This window comes from Thunnus maccoyii, chromosome 11 (genome assembly GCF_910596095.1).
Source record: "Thunnus maccoyii chromosome 11, fThuMac1.1, whole genome shotgun sequence".
Classification (NCBI taxonomy): Eukaryota; Metazoa; Chordata; class Actinopteri; order Scombriformes; family Scombridae; genus Thunnus; species Thunnus maccoyii.
This window is the reverse complement of record NC_056543.1, coordinates 10,616,056-10,637,217: the sequence shown is the minus strand read 5'-3', so window position 1 is coordinate 10,637,217 and position 21,162 is coordinate 10,616,056. Positions and strand designations below refer to the sequence as shown.

Sequence of the window (21,162 nt, the reverse complement as noted above, 5' to 3'; positions counted from 1 at the left end):
ACAAGGTTAGCAACTAGCTAAAGAATCAGATCTTTCCCTCAGGAGTTTGTGTAGACCAAAATCAGAGCTAAAAGAGTAAAGGCACCTTTAGACTGTGTGACAACATTGTTCATGTAAGTGTATTGCATGTTACATTGCGTGAGACACCTTTCATAAAATCTTGGTTACAGTATGTGTCAAACTGTATGATATCAATTTGAGGCTGAAAAAGCTGAAACAATTTGGAAAACGCCGAAAGGTAGAAACCTTATTCAGAAAACCGCACTTAAGAAATGTCATGCCAGCCAGTGTATTCTGTGTCATTTCATGTCATATTCTGATGTTTTGTTTGTAGATATTGGTTGTAACAGCAGTCACATTGTGAAAATTTGCTCTAAAATTTCTGATGCTGTCCAAATTTTGCTGCAGACCGTCTTCGGTCACCAAAGTTCCAAATCGATCGTCAATGAACATGTCTCACAGTATGATCCACAGTTCTGGATTGTCGACCAAAGATTTTACAGTGTTTCTCTCATGATTGTCAGCTCCATAAAATAAAATTGATTTTCACTATTGACACATGCAGCTACGTTCAGGAACATTTCCGTCTTGCGCCTCTTCACACATAACGTGGCAATGCCAGAATAGATGGGACAAGGGATAGTCCAGCAGATGGCAGTAATGCAACACTTATGGATGTCAACCACCATAAAACTCCACAGAAGAAGAGGGCAAACCTCAAGAGGCTCAGATCAAACTTTCAAACTAGGCAATACTGATCAAATATGAATCAAGATTGTGTTACTGCATTGCCTATTTCTCACCTCAAATGTTTCCAGAAACATATTTTAACCCAACTTGCAGTACGTCACCTACACGTCAAGTGTGATTGGTTCACTTGTTCCACGTGAAAGCATCTTTCGTCAGACGGATATAACCCTTTACGTGCTTGTCCCTGCAATGTTACTGCTTTCATTCACAACACAGTCATACCGACGTTTTCCCTGATATGTTACTAGGTCTTGAGGTGGGAAATTGGCGGTGCAGATTTCCCTGAATATTGATCTTTGCTCCCATTCACACATGACCCCATGCAAGAAATGTTCCTGAACATTTCAGGGATAGACTGCATGTCTGAAAGGGGCTTTACATTCATCAAGTCATTAAAAACATGACTTCAAATAAATGCCAATGTTGCTCTGTGTCTGTTGGATGAGCAAATAGGCAACTGTTTGCCTTGCAAACACATAACAACTTTATAAGATGATAATACTGTATGTCAACATTGTGTTTACAGTTTGTTCTGCTGTCCCCAAGTGGCCTGAAAAATCGGTTAATGCAGCTTTAATCCAATCAGCAACTACCTCAGCTTGAGGCTGAAGCCAATGCAGAAGTATCTTAAAGTGCAATGCCAAAAAAAACCCTGGCTCTAATTGACTCCTACACAAAAAACGCCTCTCTAGAAACTTCTCTCTAGAAATACTAGGTCAACAAGTCATTATGGTCTCAGTCACTGAATTTTGTAATGGCATGCTTTACATTTCATATTCAAAACATATAGGCCTACTGTGTGAGGCATTTGATTACCTAACTACCCATTTGCAAAATTACATAAGCATAATATGCTATGAAAGTGTCCAGAAACAAAAATAACTAAGATTAAAGACAAAGACAAAAACCCTCCCACACAGGACCAGACCCAACTTGCCACGGCTCTCTCAAGTGTTGTCTTCCTCTCACCACCCTAATCACCCAAACCTATGATTCATGGACTCTTGTGGTTTCCTTTGGTATCTGGATAGTGATATCTAACAGAGCCAGCTTGATGCTCCATGTCTAATATATTGAAATTATGCTTCTCCTCTGTCACATCCTGCTCTGTTTTGTTTGATTGTGATGAAAGAGTGTTGTTTGATCAGCATCTGATTTATGATGTGTTGATCAAACGTTGGCATGATCAAAAGAGTTTGTGTGAAATGGGTAGCACTTTACAGTTATGGCACATTATTGTCTTTCATCGTAAACTGCTGAGTTTCATTTAAATTACCTTTCAATCTTTCATCTCTTCACAGTCACTTTGGTTGACAGTTTCAACAGACAGCTTATTGGTGATGACAGTCATGCCAGAGTTTAATCATCCTTATGATACACATAGATGATGGTGGTAATGATGATTAGATCATGCTGATGGTGTCTATTGTCTAAGTGATGATGATGATGATAATGATGATGATGATGATGATGATGATGAGGGAAAGTAGTGTATATGGGATAATTAGTAAGATTGTAGTATAATTTAACTAGGTTACTGTAGTATCCATATCTACCTTCTCTGCAGCTAAAATCATCAGATCCAAGTGTAATATTTGTGTTTTTGCTTGTCAAAATGTTTTATCCGCAAGCTTTGGATAGTTCACTGAATCCTCTCTTAACTTTTGACAAGACCTTGCAGATAAATTGCTGCAGGATTCCAGATATTTCACATTGCCAATAAATTAGCTGTATTATGCTAAACTTAGTACATTCACACTGTGATTGACTGCACTGCATCCCTTGGGCCTCATGGTTCCTCACCATTTACTATCCGAACTGACAAGAGATCAAACGCATGTGGAGAATGCCAGGAATTTAGTCAAACTCCACTAAAGCTCCTGGGAGAAGGAAAGAGAAGGAAAGAGAAGCTATAAAAAGCAACTGGGTATACTCTTATTTCTCTCTATGTACTTATAAAAGATTCACCTCTTTTTTTAAAACTTTATTTAATCAAGTTAGTCTTGTTGAGATAGAGTCAATAAAAGCAAGTACAAGTCATAAAAAAGATCATAAAGATTTAGGAGAATAAAAGAATCTAGCTTGAGTGCATTTTGCAGTTCATTCCAGTCAAAAATGCACACAACCTGAGTCCAGTTCAGCCAAGATCATACATAATGTATGAAATATCTAAGGATAAGTATCAGATTGTGTATTGTAATTACAAGATCTAAACGAGCAGAGAGATGTGAGGTAGTTTGGAAGCTTTATCAGTAAAGCTTTATAGATGTAGATGAATATTATGAGATGATTATTCCTTCCTGTCAGTAAGGAAGTTCATCCAACTTAATGAGAGTTTAACTGCTAAAGTAATGATGGCATAGCTTGACACTACAAAATATCTCCATAATAAAGTAACATAAATGTTTACTGAATAATATTATGGTTTAGAAAAAAAACTTTAATTCTACACAGAAAGACTGGTTTTAATTTGATTTTTGTGAGTCAAATGTTGAATATGAATCTTTGAATTCTTAGTATTTGTATGACTCAATAAGAGTGATATGAGTACCATTAAAGTTCTGGTTTGGTGGATGTGGGGAATAACATGTAGGTCTGCATTTAAGATAATCTGTGGTTAAAAAGTGATTACCGGAGAGCATCAAAGGCAGATTGAAGATGGGTCTGGGTTAGAATGGAGCCTGGGGCATAGGAAATCTGCGTGAAAATGGAGGTACTACTATAATGAAAATCATGATGTAAGCCCTGTGGCATCCCATTACTGATGATAAGAGGACCATCAGCAACAGGATGAGTTCTCCCTGTAAGGTCAGAGTGGAACCAATTGAGTTCGACATCAACCAGTCCTACAGATTGTAGTTTGTGATCAACAGTATAAAATGCTTTTGAGACGTCAATAAAGAGAGTAGCACAAAATTATTCTTTATCCATAGGAGAGACAATGTCATGGATTACTGAAACTGCAGATGTTATTGTGCTGGGACCCCAGTGAAACCTGACATCTGTGGCTGTAGAAAATTCAGTGAGTCAATAAGAAGTTCAGATATTGGACTGTAGTTGTTGAGATCACTGACAAATACAGTACAACCACGACACTTTCCATGAAGCTGGAATTATACTTGTTTAGTTAGTAACCAAACTGAAAGAAAACTTGCAGTCAGAAAAAGAAACTGAGGATTTGAGGCTTCCCACTGCTCGTCAGTTACTGTGATTATCTACGGATGAATCAGCAGAAGAAGAGAGAATGATCTTCAGCCCCGGGCAGTCTACAGTTTTCATTCAGAGTAGAAAAAATGCACAGCTCATATTTATTTCGCAAATGTAGTTGGCATTTCAATAAATTGGATTTGGGGAACTATAAGAAGAAGTAGGTTGGAACACAGTTTGATAGTAATTTATCCCATAATCCTCTACAGTTAACTCACTTCTGATGACTCCATGGTGTTACGCTTTCAGTGCTATTAGTATCTGTTTCCATTTCAAGTTGAATGGAAAGATCAGACAGCAGTCATGTAACTTAGTGAAGGGGTGCCAGTTCTGATTAAGGTAATTGGATGACCCTTGAGTTTCCTGAGACATGCATGCACTCCTACAGTCGCCGGGTGTGTGATTAAAACTGACCTACTACACAGTTGCTACAAAACACTTTTTACCTCAGTAATAAAAAATAAAACATCCCAAAGACAAGCCCTGATCAAAATATGTATTCAGATGTACAGAGCTGTCAGTACCTGGCAATTTAAATTGTACTATGCATAGTTCAAATACTCGGAAGCTGCGGCACAAACACTTTGTACACATTTCTTTCCAACAACTCTTCAGGGAACATTCTTTTATAAACATTAGGGAGAAGAATGAAGTGTTTGTGTGGTTTCAAATATGTTGAAACCAGTTCAGAAGAGAAGTTTTGTAACCTTTATTGAACACACACAACAGCACTGGGTTTGTTTACACACAGTATGATTAGACTGAGGATATTTCTTTGCTCTCTAATTTGTTGTTTGTACATCAGAGCACAAAGGACTTGCAATATTATGAAAATCTTGAGCTTGTCAATTCAGAAACTCCAGGGGATATGGATTTCTTATGCAAAAAGATTTATTGACCAAAACAAACTTGATCGACCAAGGATATAGCAGTTACAATTCAAAGTGCCGGTATAGACCCAGTAAAATGCCACCGCAAATCTGAAGGAAAAGACTCCAGGCGACCTTGTCCCTATCACAACATTGCTATAATATTGTTTACTTTAGCGCTGTCTCTATGGCAACAATAATAAAGCCAGGTCGGCTTGACTGGGAAGAAAAAGCTGTCTGACCTTCACAGTCTGCTTGTCTAAGGGGCATTTCATACATGGCACATATATGAAAATAGAAGCATTTCATATATGAAACATGTATGAAAATTGCTTCTCATGCAATATGTGATTGGTAATGTCTCCAGCTCAACAAATCCCTACATAAACAACACCAGTGGTGGAGCAACTGAATTTGAACAAAGGCTGCTGGTCAGTGATACCAGGAGCAAAATAACATTTATATGTATATAGTTAGACTTCCTGGTATACATGCTGGTCTAACAGGTGACACACCATGGTGTAGGGACTAGTGGTGCACCACATCACAATGTGGAGAAATCAAAAGGATGACAAACTATATATTTTAAGTGTGAACTACATAATTTGCAAGTTATAATCCAATATGAAAATGTAGGTCTTACGCAAGTTTTTGCCCAAAAAAAGTAAAAAGTAAAAAAATTTTACACTGATGTTCAGATGTCAAATAAGATGATTCTACAAGGCTTGCCAAATGATATTAAAGGTGTCCCAAATATTGTTGCTCTCTGCAGCATTGATAAAATGATTATTCTTGATTTCAATGTGTGAAACGTGTGAAATGTCAACACAGTGACAGTGTTACTTTGAACTGACTTAACTGTTGATCAACGTTTCTCCAAAGAGAGCATAGGTCAATTATTCCATAACCATAGACTATATTAATTTAAAAACAAAAACAAATACACCTATTGTATAGTAATATATTATTGTATAGTAATATACAATAGGCCAATGAACATATGCCACATCTCTCACCGTTGTTGGACCTATTTTGGTGAGGGGAAAATAGTCTGATTTATAGATAGCAACCATTTTCCAAAGTTAAGTGGACTAGTGGAGAGGGAACAAGAATAGTACTTGACACCTGTATTTAGGCTATCATCAATGGCAACCTTGTACTGAACTCCTACTGATTGGATCATTGATTGTTTTCTCTCATTGGCTGGCTCGGCTGTCAGTCAGGAGCTGCACTTGCTGGTTTGTTTAAACCCCTTGATTTACGCAGGGCGACTAATCTTCGCTCAGACTACATTCACAGGATTGTGGCGCAGCGTCTCCACGCCGAGACGCAGACAGAGCATCTGTTGGATTACAACTTCACTTTGAAGACGAGCTCCATCTTCGTTCCCTGCCGCACAGGAGTGATTACTTGGAATGAATAGACGTGTAAATGGAGTTTAAATCGTTGTCGTGACTATTCTTCACCGCCTCGCACCTTGCAGACTACTGCGTATTGAAGTTGAAGCAGCATCCATACCTTCGCGGCTCTTTCCTGTGCAGACATGGGAACCGTCCTCTCCATATCTCCGGCGTCAAAGAAGGCATCTATAATGGATGCCGACGTCGCAGGAGATGGAAAAAACGATAAGAGCCTTAAACGGCACTCTATGTTCGTATCTCTGTCTTGGAAGAAGCTGGTGACCAATTCGGCCAAGAAGAGCGCAAAGAAAGTGACTCCGAATCCGCTGCCCGCCCGTGAGCTCCCGTCCAGCCAGGTGGCTCAGCTCAACAACGAAAACATCAAGAAGACGCACCAAAACGAAGAGAAGAAACCCAAAGCACCGATCCCAGTCCCGGTGCCCACGGTGCCTACGCAAAACAACGAGGCTGTCAACCAAAACGGAAGGCTCTCTACGGTCCAGAAACAACCCAGCCGCCTGTCTCTGCTGTCCCCCAGGCGGATAGTCATCCAGGCTTCAACCGGGGAGCTACTGCGCTGTTTGGGGGACTTTATGTGCCGCAGGTGTTATAAAGTGAAAGAGTTAAACAGCGGAGAGGTGATCCTCTGGTTTCGAAACGTTGACCGGACTCTTTTGCTCCAGGGCTGGCAGGACCAGGGGTTCATCACGCCGGCTAACGTGGTGTTCGTCTACCTGCTTTGCGATGATACAATAGAGGACACCGTTGACAACCCCGCCGAGCTACAGGGCACCTTTCAGACTTGCCTCTACCTCGCATACTCCTACATGGGCAACGAGATCTCCTACCCACTCAAGCCGTTCATGAACGATACAAACAAGGACGTTTTCTGGGACACGTCGCTCCGGATCATCAACAGGATGAGTGCCAAAATGCTGCAGTTGAACGCAGACCCGCACTTTTTCACCGAGGTCTTCCAGGACCTCAAAAACCAACGGGATAGCAGCGAGCCAATCCTGGACCGCTGACATGGAAACAAACGGACACTTGTGTGTATTTTTAAAACATGAATGTTATGTGCAAAATCACATAACTGGGATGGTTTTGAATGTAAAGGCCAACGTTGAAGGCTTCTCACATCTGGGCTGAATCTCTCTCTAATGGTGTTACACAACTTCAGTAGGGTGTTTAGGCAACAGGAGTTTTCATAAATGCATGCCAATGGTAATATTGTCCTATTCTGTCTTGTCCCTTGAGTGATGCAGGGATTGACTTCGCGTTACAAACTTCTCCTTAGGTGACATTCAAATCCCCATTTCATTCATGATTAGCCCACTTTCTGGGTTAGTGAGTGGATGTCGCAGTAAGGTGACCGAGGCAGGACTAGAATAGACCCGTGTTTGTGAGGAGTGGAGAGGCGGAGCTGTCCGAGGTACTGACCTGTGCAGTTATTTCTCCCTTTGCTCCCTGCTATTTGAGTCACTTGGCCCCACAACAGAGCCAAGTGTGGCTTAAGAGGACCAGAGTCAGCCCAGTGCACCTTCAGCACATAAGCCTAAGCCTTGTAAGAAGAGGTATAGCTACAGTATATTGTACTTTTAAAAACTCTGAGCCACCTGTCAACACAGTCACATGCAACAGAGCATGTTTCTTTAAGCAGACAAAACACTGTAGATGTTCCTCTCTGGGTATAAGAAAACATCTGCAGACTTTATCTAGATGATAAAACACTATGCTGCATGGCTATCTGCATATCTGATATGTTTCAGCTCCTCTTCTATGATTAAAACCACCAATGTCTCCATAACGACCACCTCACTTTGAATTAAAACGACTTGGTTTTGCCTACCAAGATGACACTGTAATGATGCACTGTAAGTAGGCAGTGGGTTCAAATTTAGTGTAAGGGTAGGGGGCAAAAATGGAAAAGTAGTGAAGGGAGTATCTTCTCTCTGGAATGAGATAAACCAAACTAAATGGGCCTGTAGCTGGCCATATAGCAAGAGTATCAATCTAGGGCCTCTGTTGTGTATTGCTTTATAATATATTGCAGAGGCTAACATTACTAGAGACTGAGAGGAATGTACAGTTTTTCAAGAGATTTTTGCAAAATCTCACGTGTGCCAACTATTATTTAATCTTGGCCTGATACTGTATGGTTTACATGTACATATCCCACATTTACTCTTTATTTTATTTCCCTCTGCTTGTTTTGAAGATGGCTGTATATGATGTAGTTCAAGCATAAAAACAAATAGAGGTCAATGGTCAAATAGTCTTTTTTTGCCCTTTTCTGTAAATGTGTTCTAGGGCTCGTTTCGCTGGGTTCAGTTCAGCAAAGACAATTTCTCAAAATGTAAATATTGAATGTGAAGGGTGTCTTGTTGTTAAGTGACAGAAGACTATCATTTGCACTTGCGTGTCAGACACTATAAGCTAAAAGAGATTTGACTCCTACTCTGAAACCAAGCTTACAGGGCAAACCTGACAGTCACTATTCAGTATTATGGTCCTTTTAAAAGCTCATTGTGATGTTGTGTTGTGAACCCATTGCTTGGAGAGTGGAATGTAATGCTGCTATTTTGCACAGCTGTGAACAAAGCTTTGGATGTTTTGCACAGTGTTATAACATAATGGTCATGTACCAGTGCTTTATTCCAGGCGCTGGAGTGTTTGCCATTAAGTTTGCAGTTAATGTCACCAATGGTTCTAGGATGATCATCTGTGAACTAGATCTTTAGTACAGTTTTTTTTTTTTCCTGTGTTTCATCGATGGAAATTGGTATTTAAATGTGTAAAGTTGAACCAGTGTGTTGTCATAAAATAGGTTCCTTGATAATGCACTCTGGTGTTGCACCACCATTGATTTCACTCCCTCTACATGTTATGTTACAATAAAAGGTCAATACAATAATTGTTTATGGTGACCACATTTAAATAAATCCAAACTTATGTAGGATCTCTTGTCTCTCTTGCATTCACTTCATTTAGTATTTCTGTCTTAATGTAGAACATACTTTATTTATATATCTTTATTGGCTTGTGGCCCATGTTTGTACAAACCATGCAGTTTGCTGAAGCAGTAATCAACTTGGACAGCCTCTTATCCACTCACACCACCCACTAATCCTTTGATTTGCAGGGAACTCTTGAGACAGGCTTATGCAATAAAATAAGTCCATGACGAATATGCTTACTGGGATGTTACTTTAGGTTGCCATGAGACAGAAACTCAGGAGATTTCATTGGTTGCCATGAAACTGAAACTCATCAGAGAGAAGTATTTTCACTTAGAAAGGATTTTTTAATATACTGTATTTGTACTAAGATACATTTTAAAGAGATATTGACACAAAGACAAAATGTTTGGAGGTTTTACATCCTCACGGGTTTACGCGTATAAGCAAATGGCAGGTATATCTTTGTGAGACCACCTCTGTTTCTTTTCCAGATTATGTCGCAGTTCATGTAGCAGTGTGATACAATGGACACAGTGAAGCATGCTGGCACATATAAAGGATATATTTAGTTTCCTGTCTGAGTGTCTTGGGTATTTCAAACGGGGCCACATACTGAAATGGGAACACAGACACTAAACAAAGAAAAAAAGTAAGTTGTAAAAAAAAAAAAAAATCACACTTTGAAGCAAAATCTGCAACATCTCATAAACTGGGCTCACACATTTTAGGTATGTGCAAAATTGGAAAGAATTAAAGAGAAATTATGAAATATTTCCTTTAATCTTAATTGCATTTAATATTAAAATGTAACAGATTAAACCGTTTAAAAAGCTTCCTAAGATCTGAGCATTTGTACATTGATGATGTACTGTATGTGAGAATGGAGCTGGATTGATAAGGGTTTCCTCCTGTTTTTTGTGAATAAGCCATGTGGGCTGCGGGGTTCCTTCATATGATTGGCTAGAATCTGCTGCAGTCTCAGAACTGTCTGTGACTCTCTATCTCTCCCTCTCTCCCTCTCTCTCTCTCTCTCTCTCTCTCTCTGTCTATGTTATTGGAGCATATTGTATCTATTTACAGAGCAAAAACAGAGAAAGGTAGACTGAAAAATGACAAAAAAAAGAATCATGACAGAAAGAGAGCAGGAGTGAAATAGTTTAAGAAGTGTGCAGGTGGAGAGAGAGAGGGAGAGAAACTGGAACGGGGAGAAAGAAAAAAGGGGGGGGGGGGGGTGGCAAATGAGAACACAAAGAGGGATAGAGAGGAGAGACATAGACAAACTTCCTCTTTAATTTACTGCCATCTTATGTCAGTCCTGTGGTAATAAAAAAATAGGATCAAACCCTAATTTTATTCATCTGAACTATTTAAATGGAGCTATGTAAAGGTGAAACGTAAGCCACATTAAGTACTAATGCTGTACCCAACTAAGCTCTTTGATGTCTGAAGAAAGGAAGGAAGGAAGGAAGGAAAGAAGGAAAGAGGAAAGTTATGTTTTAAATAAGCCTTACATGTACCAGTTTTGTTTTTGTTGGCAGAAACATTACAAATTGTCAAATGATTGATCCACTTTTAGTGGCATAAAGACAAAAACTCTAATTTTGAAACCTGAAAAGAAAAATACTCGCTCAGTTACATGACCTGTGAGGTCTTTCTTGTCATAGTTTCATGTCATTTTTTTTCTCAAGTCTTAACAGGTTGACTTCATGGTAGACTCCTGCAGTAGTGTTATGTAATATTCTCCCAGTGCAGTGTAGCCAGCCTTCTCCTCACTATTAAGATTCAACCCAGGTCTCCTACATATCTGTCTGCCAGCCTGCTTTCTGCATTCTTCTCTGCTGTGTCTCTATAGTAACAGCTAGGTAAGTGAATGAGAGCTGCACAGAGTGAGCTGTGTGTGGTTGCACGTGGGTTGAACAACTGCACAACACATGCAGACTGATTAATAACGAGACATGCACACAATGTTTCTGAATGTCTGTCGGCGCGGGCATGTCTGTGACCCTTCCACATCCAGCCACTCTGTCACTTCTGCTTCAGCGCCTGCTGTATTTACCACTCACCTGCATTTACCTTCTTTATCTTATTACTAGTAATGAAAATAGAGCAACAGTACAATTTATCCTCTGCTTTACCAATGTCAGGCTTTCAATTACATTTCAGTGTACAGATTCTCATTATATTTTTGTGTCGTACTGACTAGAGTTGAGAACTTAGATATAGCAGACAGTGTTGAGAAGCCTGGGAAAGGTGTTATCATGCCACAGTATCCTTGGTCATATAGAAATACTCCAGCATATTCTGGTTTTCTCAAATGTCGGATGAGGTTTAATCCAGGTTGTTTACCTGCACAAACACATAACCAGAATACACCAAAAACCTAATAATAACCAGGAAACTAGATTGCTCATAAACACACTCATTGTGTGTAGGCTGCAGTCCTATTGAAGAATACATTTTGCATTCTGTATTTTATTTTCCATTACATAATACAGTGGAGTCATTCTCTTTAAAGGTCTCCTGCTTTAATATGTTTAGACCACACACCTCGCCTTGAAATAGAGCATGAAAACTGATGGTTGCATAATGCCTTATTTTATGTAGGTGTTGATCAACAGTTTCTTGATTGCGATGGCCAAATAAATTGCATGATGTAAAATGAAGATTGATGTTAAATTGTCTCTTCAGTTGCCAGCAACGCTAGTGCAAGACAAGGAAATAAAAGATGTTTTTATTGTCTTGTAACTTGTAATTTTACAAGTCTTAAAGCAATATTCAGCTGACCATATGAACACTGAAATTGGCTTTGCTCGCTGTAATCATTCCTCCTGTTCTGACCATTAAAAGATCCCCTCCAAATGCACTTGTATGAATATAAGTGATTGGGGACAACATCCACAGTCCTCCTTTTGTGCAAAAGATAATATGAGGCTTCAGCCATCTGAGTTAATCAAATCGAGTTAGTACTCTCCACAGTTACAGTCTTTTTAGTATAAATGTGTGTCCCTGTTGAACTGCAGTGGAAGGATCGTAACAAAAAGAGAACATTTGGCTCTAAAAATACTGTAACTTTGAAAGATATCTACTTGATTTGACTAATTTGGATGACTGAAGCTTCATATTAGCTTCAGATAAACTTATAAATACATTTTTGCACAGAACTGTGAATTTTGTCCCCCATCACTTACATTGTAAGTGCATTATGAGGGGATCTTTTATTGGCGGGAGGAATAATTACAACAAGAAAAACCTATTTCAATGTTCATTTGGGTACCTGAATATTGTTTTAAGACAGACAGACTAATTAAACATATCCTTTAAAGTCCCCTTCCACTCAAAAATGTGTTTAATCTTGTTCCTACCATTGAATGTTTGCAGAATGATGTAGTTTGACACTAGAAGGCTGTTTTCACATTCATCTGCTGATAGTTAACATTGTAAACATGTTCTGTCTGGTCTAACATTCATCACCTTTAGCTGAGTGGAAAAAAAGACCAAATCTGGACCAACTGTGGGAACACCCTATAGGGATTATGTCTATTTTGCCGTCCTCTTGCGACATAACCCCCCTGCTAATCTCTTTAACTAGATTACCCCAGCGTCAAGTTACACTGAGACACAGTTGGTTAACACTTTTACACAGCAGGGTGAAGTCAGGCTTAGTAGGGAAACTTAGGCCAAAGATTCTTAATTAAGATCATTGTTTGTTTCTGATTATAGTGATTTGTTTCTTGTACTGCCATTTGATGTATATGTTATATAACTATATACTGTCATGCTTATATGACACTTTTTATATTTAAATTTAGCTGTTATATAATACGTAACAGACACAGAACTGTGTACTAATTCCTTCATTCACCACACACCTACACAGTGTTCATTGTTTTGCTCTTTATTTTCAAGTGAATCATTTCACACCGCATGAATCTGCATGATTATTCATCCATTTAGTTTTACGTAACAGCCAAAATCCCACCCTGGATTTCATATAGAGGTAATCCAATCCGAGTACCATTAACCAAATTGACAAATTAACATTTCAGAAGCAAACCATCACTGGTTTCCCGTCCTCCAGTTTTAATATTTAACACAGTTGGGACACTCGCTGAATTTAAACTCATATTTCACCAAAATTGTAGCTTTCATAGCCTTGAGCCTGGAAGATTTTTGATAACGGTTTAACTCATATCTGGAAACGTCTGGAAACACAGTCTTGTAATAGAGTCTTGTAATAAACAGCTCATCAGAAGCTTGTGTTGAATGATTCTCCATCTTGCCATCTTAGCATTATCAGCAGGGAGGTTTGGTGATTCTTGAGTTTTTCACTTATTATTATGTTCACATATACTTACTATATTTTCACAAGGACTAAAGCTACCAAGCTCTGAGCAGAATATGAATTATTAAACCATTCCCCAAGTGTTTAAAGGGGATATTCCGAGTCTCATGATGAAATGGATACATAACAGAAAGTTTCTTATATTTCTTATTTTTTTAATCCCAACCTCCCTGAAACACTTCATCAATGTCATGTTTTGTATTCATTTATATGAAAAAAGCATGAACTTTCCCAAGCATGACATAAATACAGATGGGAGATTTGGCCGAGGTTATTTTCGGTTGTTTTTGTCTCTTTAGTTCACAGAATGTAGGTCTGTGTCTAGACAGGTGGGTGTCACATGCAGTGGTCCAAATTGCTCTTCTTCTACCTCTCTACTCTCTCTTTTCATTCTTCTTTTCTTTAACTCTATGATTCCCTCTCCTTTCCCCTCATCTTCTTCTCCCTCCCTCTTATTCTCAAGTCTATTTCAGAACCACACGTAGGTGTGCTGTACTAATTTAGCTGAGCCTTCATTACCACTCTCTCCAGCTGGAAGAATGACTCACTGACTTCAACATTCACACAAAACCCACTGACTGCCTTGCCCTGAATCCTAATAATGCTCTTGTGTCTAAAATAGTGAGACCTATTTTTTCACTGGATATAGGACTTATGAATACCTGTCAGGATATAATGAAAATTATAATAAAAATAAGATGTAGAAAAGTGATTTTAAGAAAAGTTACAATCTGCAGTTTTAAGTGTTTTACATGCAAATTGTCTCATTTATTTCCCTTAAGGTTCTTATTCCACACTGTTTGCCAGTGTCATGTATATTCTGTATCGCCACAGGGTAGAATTTCAGCCAAGTAAATTCCAGTTTCCGCCTACATGCACTCGAACTGAAGTGCAGGCTTGAGGACCAGCTGCCTGACAGCATAACGTTTAAAACAACAAAATTAACATCATCCTTTTCATAATGACCATTATTCTTAATTTATTCATAGTAAGATTTCACAGCAACACAGCTCATTGTCCATGAATGCAACACCGTCGCCCTCTGTTAGCTCTCAGATGTCGGAGCTTTCCACCATCAACTGAACGCACCTCCTAGAAAGCTTCTCAAAGCAAGTCATGTCTGAAACTTTACAAAACAATGATAACAAAAAGTAAAGATTGCCACATGCTCAGTGTGTGATGGATTACCTCAAGCAGTTTAAGTTGATTTTTACACTGACATGACCTGAAATCGCAGGCTGCCCAGAATATAGTATATTCATAAAATATAAAAATGACGGCATGCTTTGGAAAAAGACCTGTGGGGATGTAAACCACAGGCTATGTGCATTGTAGAAGATAGTTAACATGATGCAGAAACACCTGCATGATCCTGTATGATTATATAACAAGGAGTTATGTCCATATGGCCATAAACAATTGATAATCTGAGAGAATTTTGCACTGATTTGGTTGGCAATTTCATCAAGCAATATTTAGACATAACTCAGAGATTTTTAAACTGATCCTGTCTTAAGTCTAAACTCCTTGTCTTCATTAATTTTGACTTTTCAAAATTATTTACACAGAAATATCAAATATCATTTCTTAGTCCTAAGTAACATTAGTACCAAGATATTATCTCGTCTTTCTTTCTTCTCCTCCTCTTCCTCCTCCTCATTCTTGTTTTCATCTTGCTCCTCTGGCTTCAACATTCACACTGTTAATCCTGTGGCTTGCAGGGAAAACACCCACCAAGTTTGTTATGCAAGAAGAAGAGAGAGGATGAGTGCTGCTTAGCAGCAACAATAGGCGCAGCAGATTAGTAGCAGAGCAGTTGGCAGAGAAGACGATTACAATGTTGAGGAAGTGACTGAATCCCTGTGGAGTTTCTACTAAGCACCACAAGGGGCGAACAACATATCAGTTATACACACCTGTGTGTGCCTGTGTGTGTGTGTTTGTGTGTAGGGGTGTGTGTGTTTGTGTGTGTGTGTGTGTGTGTGTGTGTGGAAGGATAGATACTGTATGAAGATAGAGATAGAGATGCTAGTAGTCTGTAAAAGACATAGGCAAGAAAGAGAGTGAGAGAGAGAGAGAGAGAGAGAGAGAGAGAGAGAGAGAGAGAGAGAGAGAGAGAGAGAGAAAAGGTCACTCATTCACAACAACAGTCTTTATGTGTGTCCTGCATAGCAATAGGAAAGAGTTGGGGTCGCTATTGACAACTGAATCTCTCTCACTTCACTATCACTATCACTTTCAGTTGGTTCATGCTGGGGTTTCTCTATACTGATCAAAGCAAACATTACCTCTTCAGTTAGAATTGTCTTTTCAAGATTATTATACAGGTAGATGCACTATTTCCATCTTTTATGATATAGGCATAAAACTCTCGTGTCCATTGAACTGCTGGATAATGTTGAGTCCAGACATACTGTACTGTACATACGTCTCTGTGGACCCGCACTGTGATAAAATGATGTCTGGGGTTAATCTGCTATTTGCAGATGTTCTGTTCTATATTAGACCAACCCTGTTAACACCTAGTTATATAAGCAGTGTTCTGATATTGGAGGAGTTACAGTGCCCCCATGTGGCTGCAAGCTTTATTGTCTCAATTTGCCATCAATCGATGCTACATCATCAGAAGCAGCAGCAGCAGCAGCAGCAGGACAATTTCATTTATTGTTTGATGGGTCAGTGTCATTGTGTTGCTAATGATACCAACACGTAAAAACAACAAACAACAAACAAAAAAAAAAACATTTTAAAGATTATCTAGCAATGTGGTCAATTATACTAAAATATATTAACATTTAAAAAGTACCCTACATTGAATGGGAATTGTTCTAATTTTATTTTATATTTAATTAAAAAATATTACAGCTGTTTGACTTTTTTCCTGCTTTCCTCAGCAATGTAACTACAAACCTATCAAGTATCATTTTCATCAAAGTTAAGCTACATCTACATGGCATCTGGATGTCAGTGGAACATTCGTATTAAATGTATTACAGTAAATAATCATCTATATATCACTATAATCATTTTTTTAGCATTGATAAATAAAATGAGTCACTAAAACTCTGTTAGACCGTTTACAGCTGAGCTAGAGAAATTAAAAGGGCAAATAATTCAGGCTCCACTCTGCTAGTAAATCTAATAACTGCATGCCTGAACTATTACTACTACTACTACTACTTGGCAGAATTACTCACCAACACTGCATGATATTGCTCACCATGAGTGAACATTTCTGTGGTTTCTAATCTTGCCGTGTAACCTTTTTCCATCATCATCATCACTTTATTCAATACCAATCAGCACATTCAGCAACAACACATTGTCTGTGGTGTTTATATGCTTCCAGACAGAATTCACACACATGCTGACAAAGACATTCATCAGTCCATTTTTTTTATTATTTTTCTTCATTTGATTTTCATTGATGCAGTTGTTTTAGCTGAGCGCTTGTGAATGAATGCATTCTACATCACTAAAAAGCAGCTATAGTCTGAGTCAGACTCAGTATTTACAGAGCAGTTCATGAATTCACAGTTTCTGTTACTATTTATGTCATAGCCTACAGTATTTCACACAAAATACAACTTTGTACCTTTGTACTATGGTTTTATACATTTTATTGCAAGTGGGTCATGCTTTTATTTTATTTCAATGAGAGTTTTCATGAAGGACATGTTGTAACTTTATTACACGTTATCTGATTTCTACGCAAACAGGGAGTAAAGTGATAGTATATTCAGGAGACTGTTGCAGTGGTGATATTTAGTAAAAAATAAATAAATAAATAAAAATCAAGCAGTCCAACAGGCGTTTGGCCATTCCACAAGACCACGAGATGGCGCCAGTAGTCTAATAATAACTGGTGATTTGCTCCCAGGTTGGTGCAAATACATCCACCTGTATGTAAAAACGAACCACTGAAGGAAGGATGAGATACAGCAGAGGAACAGAAAAGGATGAGAACTGATAGGTATAAAACAGACAATCTGTCTTTCATTATCTTTTCAAATTATTTAATATAATTTGTTCATTTCCTTAAAAAAAAAAAAAAAGAAAAGAAAAAGGTCTCATACAAGGAAACCTTTGTTGATTTCCGATTTAATTTGACCAATCCTGGCATGAAATTTAGGAAAATCGTGAAAAATTTGGGCTCTTCATGGTTTAAATTAAACTATAACAATTGAAACACGACGCGTAAAAGTTCAAACCACTGTGTGTATTTTAATAAAAGGATGGGTTTAATAATTTGTGCGTGAAAATATGTCTTAGTTTAAAGTTTAACCGGCCTATATTATTTTCTGTTCGTTTAACTACAAGTTTTAGTCGTTTTGATTACAAATTCCAGCAGCATCTAATTTCATATGGATCATTAGTTACGTGTGTATGTCTGAAAACGTCAATATGTAACCAAATTGAGCCAAACATATTTTCAGCTAAAAATGACCAAAACCGACTTTCTCTGCTCTTTTCCATCTGACCTCGGTCATTATATCATAACTTGTGGTGTTTATATTCTTCCAGCTTATCTGAAATAGTCAGTTGTAATGGTTATTGATGTTAGTCAAAGTGTTGATGTTGTTGACACAGCTGATGTGGGACGGAGACACGGTGCCAAAGGGACCCGGAGTCTGGAGATTGTGGCTGTGATACAGGGCCGCAGATGGGGAACCCGGCCAGTAGGAGAAACCCGACGGCCCCACGCCGGGAGCAACGAGGTTCAGTTTGGAAATCCCGGAGAAGGGAATCGGGGAGAAGTTACCCTGAAACTTGTAGATGGCCTGCTCCGTGGTGGACGGCTGGCATACTTGCGCCAAGCCGTGGAAATCAAACTTGTAGGCATATCGCTTTCCGTGGACTTTGGTCATGATGTTTTTGTCATAGTAGTAGCGCAGCGCCCGGCTCAGCTTGTCGTAGTTCATGTTGGGTTTGCTTTTGCGTTCCCCCCACCGCCGGGCCACCTCATCCGGGTCGATGAGCTTGAACTCGCCGTTGGTGCCCTCCCAGGCGATGCACGACATGTTGTTGCTGTCAGAGAGGAGCTCCAGCAGGAACTGCCAAAGCTGAATCTGCCCACTGCCTGAGTGAAAATAAATGAAAACAATAACAATAAAGTAAAAAAAAAAAAAATTAATGATAATTGTCTCAAAGCAAGATGAGAAAAATAACCTTGTTTAAAGCAATGGAAACCATATCTGAGCAGCATTCAGAATATAACGGTATTTGGTGGCTTTTAACATAACATATTATCATTTTAATCAAATAATACATTTTCAACCATCAAGCTGTTTGGATCTTGTCAGCAAACTGCCAACAAAATTCCAATGCAGGCGCATATATAGGCTACATTTACATGCGTTTTTAGTTTACATACATGATCCGTTTTCTGTTATTTAAAACATTGTATGTTATATGTTAATGTATCTTATAGACATCATCATGCAATAGTATTTTCAAACCTTACGTTATTGTTGTTTCTGTTAGTTATATCTTTATTCCTTATCTATATGAGGACCTATATTGTTTATTATAAATATAAGTCCTGATCTGGGTAGTCATCTCAGTCTACAGGATACATATTTATTCACATTCCAAAGATAATATTTTTCAACAGTTTTAATTGAAAAATGTCAAAACCTGTTTGATTTTGTCTTTTGGAAGCTGTTCATGCCGGTTCAACATCATTATATCAGTGTAGGATAATAAAATGTGTCAGTGGAGCTGTGGAGGAATGACAGGTGGATTCTGCTGTATAACAGGTTTTATTCTAGTTTGGTTTTTTTTATCTTTATTTAATTTTTTATTTGTTTTGTTTTGTATGTTTTCTTGATATGATTCATTTTTGAGCCTGTGAACGGATGAGACAAAATCTAAGACAAAATGATTTGGGGAGCAGAGCGCGTTATGAAGTTACATATATTCAATGCTATAACTGAAAGAAAAAAAATGCATATTTCCATCACATAAACCGTTATTTAATACATACATACAAACATAAAGAGATGTAAAAACTCGGAGTTTGAGTGTATTAATTAAGGAAATAATATTCTTCAACATAACATCATTTTAATCCTGCTATAATAGTTGATTTATTTTAATATTATTATGGTGAGATGTATCTGTAAGCTGACGTTTTTTCTTTTTTTTCTTTCTCTTTTTTACATACTATAGTTAAAAATGGTACCTAACAATAAGTACATGTGTGATGGAATATAGCTAATTGGAAGATGCAATAAGATGATAATTAATATTAGATAACTGCGCACTTACATGGTGATAATAGTGTTTATTATATTTCCTTGCAGACTCTTGTATCCGTTTTCTTACCTTTCTGTACTCCTGTATTTATTGGACCCCAAGATGTTCCTTTGCTTTCTTTCAACAGATTTTCTGTTGGATCTGAAATCAAAACAGACACATTTTAAGCATCATCAGCTGCCTTTACCTGCCTGTTCATAAAATTATTACAAGAGGGTTTCTGGAACAGCAGGCCTGTTATCTATTTCATATCTATATCTATAAATCATCAAGACATTTATGCTGCTTTCATATTCTAATCTAAAAAGAAAACATCCACGGAATTTTCTTGTAATTCTGCCAGATAAAGAACAAGGTGAAATAAATATCTTTAAACGGATTTCTTGAAATCTGTTTTCAGGGAAATAAAAGAGAAAAAAAAGCAGTTTCAGTTGAGGTGATTTGTTGTAAGATGGTATAAAATTGCATAAGATTAAAGCTGGAATTAAATCTTTAAAATATAGAATATCTCAATAAAAGTTCAAACAGATTAAAATCCTCATTGTGTCCCCGTCCAGTCGGAGTCTAATGCGTGAAGCATGCGGGCTCCCTCTCTCATTGCGGTCTCCTCTCCGAGAAGCCAGGAAACGCGTCCAGGAAAAAGGATTTCCGATTTCCGACAAAAGAGCAGACGGGCTTTCAGATTGAAAAGGCTGAACAATGCTGTGCCCTGGCAGCGGAGCAGCACCACAGCCTCTGGACACCGGGCAGAATTTAAAAAAAAAAAAAAAAAAAAAAAACCTAAATCATAACAGGTTATTTCTATAATTCTTCACGGGACTAAATGACGAACCTGAGAGATACATGTTGAACATGAGGTTTCCTCCGCAGTCCTGTCTCATTGTGTTCAGTTGTTCAGAAAGGGTTGGATTTCATTTCGTTGGTGGCGGAGGAAAAGATTTTTATTAAACTTTATCTCATAACTGTGATCTGGAATAAATGCGGGTGGACAGATTGAAGTTTCCCGGCAACTGTCACCGGCCCCCATCTCTGAGACAATATTCAGACAGCAATTTCCCCTGGTGCATTGCTTTAATTAAAAGAGCAATTTACCTCTGTCAGCCCGCCTGGTGCCCACAATAAAAAGAGGACGATAGAAATTCGGCCCTTATCAATCCACCATCACAGTTTAATAAAGTTTCCGCGTTAAGATCTGAGTTTCTATGGTGAATTGAAGTGTTTGACATGGAAACCAGTTCAGATCCTCCTCACTTTTCCGCCTCTTTACCTCTCTGCAAACAACAAAGACCTGTTTCACGTTGGAAAAGAATATTTACCTTGAAAAACACGCTTCAGTGCACATGAGAAAACAAGAACATTTCATCCCCCTCACCCCT

The 21,162-nt window shown here is 38.3% G+C and overlaps 2 protein-coding genes across 2 annotated transcripts; one reads left to right on the top strand and one right to left on the bottom strand.

Annotated features, from left to right (window-relative positions):
• Positions 1–4,881: 4,881 nt before the first annotated feature.
• On the top strand, positions 4,882–9,185 carry cdk5r2b (cyclin-dependent kinase 5, regulatory subunit 2b (p39)). Its single transcript, XM_042426488.1, has one exon. It carries the CDS (start codon positions 6,370–6,372, stop codon positions 7,252–7,254), a length of 885 nt encoding a protein of 294 aa, XP_042282422.1. The 5' UTR covers positions 4,882–6,369; the 3' UTR covers positions 7,255–9,185.
• Positions 9,186–17,492: 8,307 nt separating this feature from the next.
• On the bottom strand, positions 17,493–20,671 carry fev (FEV transcription factor, ETS family member). Its single transcript, XM_042426846.1, has 3 exons — positions 20,619–20,671; positions 19,856–19,927; positions 17,493–18,608 (listed from the first exon to the last, which is right to left on the bottom strand). The coding sequence occupies exons 1-3, from the start codon at positions 20,665–20,667 to the stop codon at positions 18,067–18,069; spliced, it is 663 nt and encodes a 220-aa protein (XP_042282780.1). The 5' UTR covers positions 20,668–20,671; the 3' UTR covers positions 17,493–18,066.
• Positions 20,672–21,162: the final 491 nt, after the last annotated feature.

Bases quoted from the DNA above. Each gene is read 5' to 3' on its own strand.
- fev (XM_042426846.1), bottom strand. From the start codon at position 20,667: ATGAGACAGGACTGCGGAGGAAACCTCATGTTCAACATGTATCTCTCA. The intron at 19,928-20,618 runs GTTCGTCATTTA...TTTTGATTTCAG, and splicing joins GTTCAACATGTATCTCTCAG to ATCCAACAGAAAATCTGTTG. The intron at 18,609-19,855 runs GTAAGAAAACGG...ATTTTCACTCAG, and splicing joins AAATACAGGAGTACAGAAAG to GCAGTGGGCAGATTCAGCTT.
- cdk5r2b (XM_042426488.1), top strand. From the start codon at position 6,370: ATGGGAACCGTCCTCTCCATATCTCCGGCGTCAAAGAAGGCATCTATA.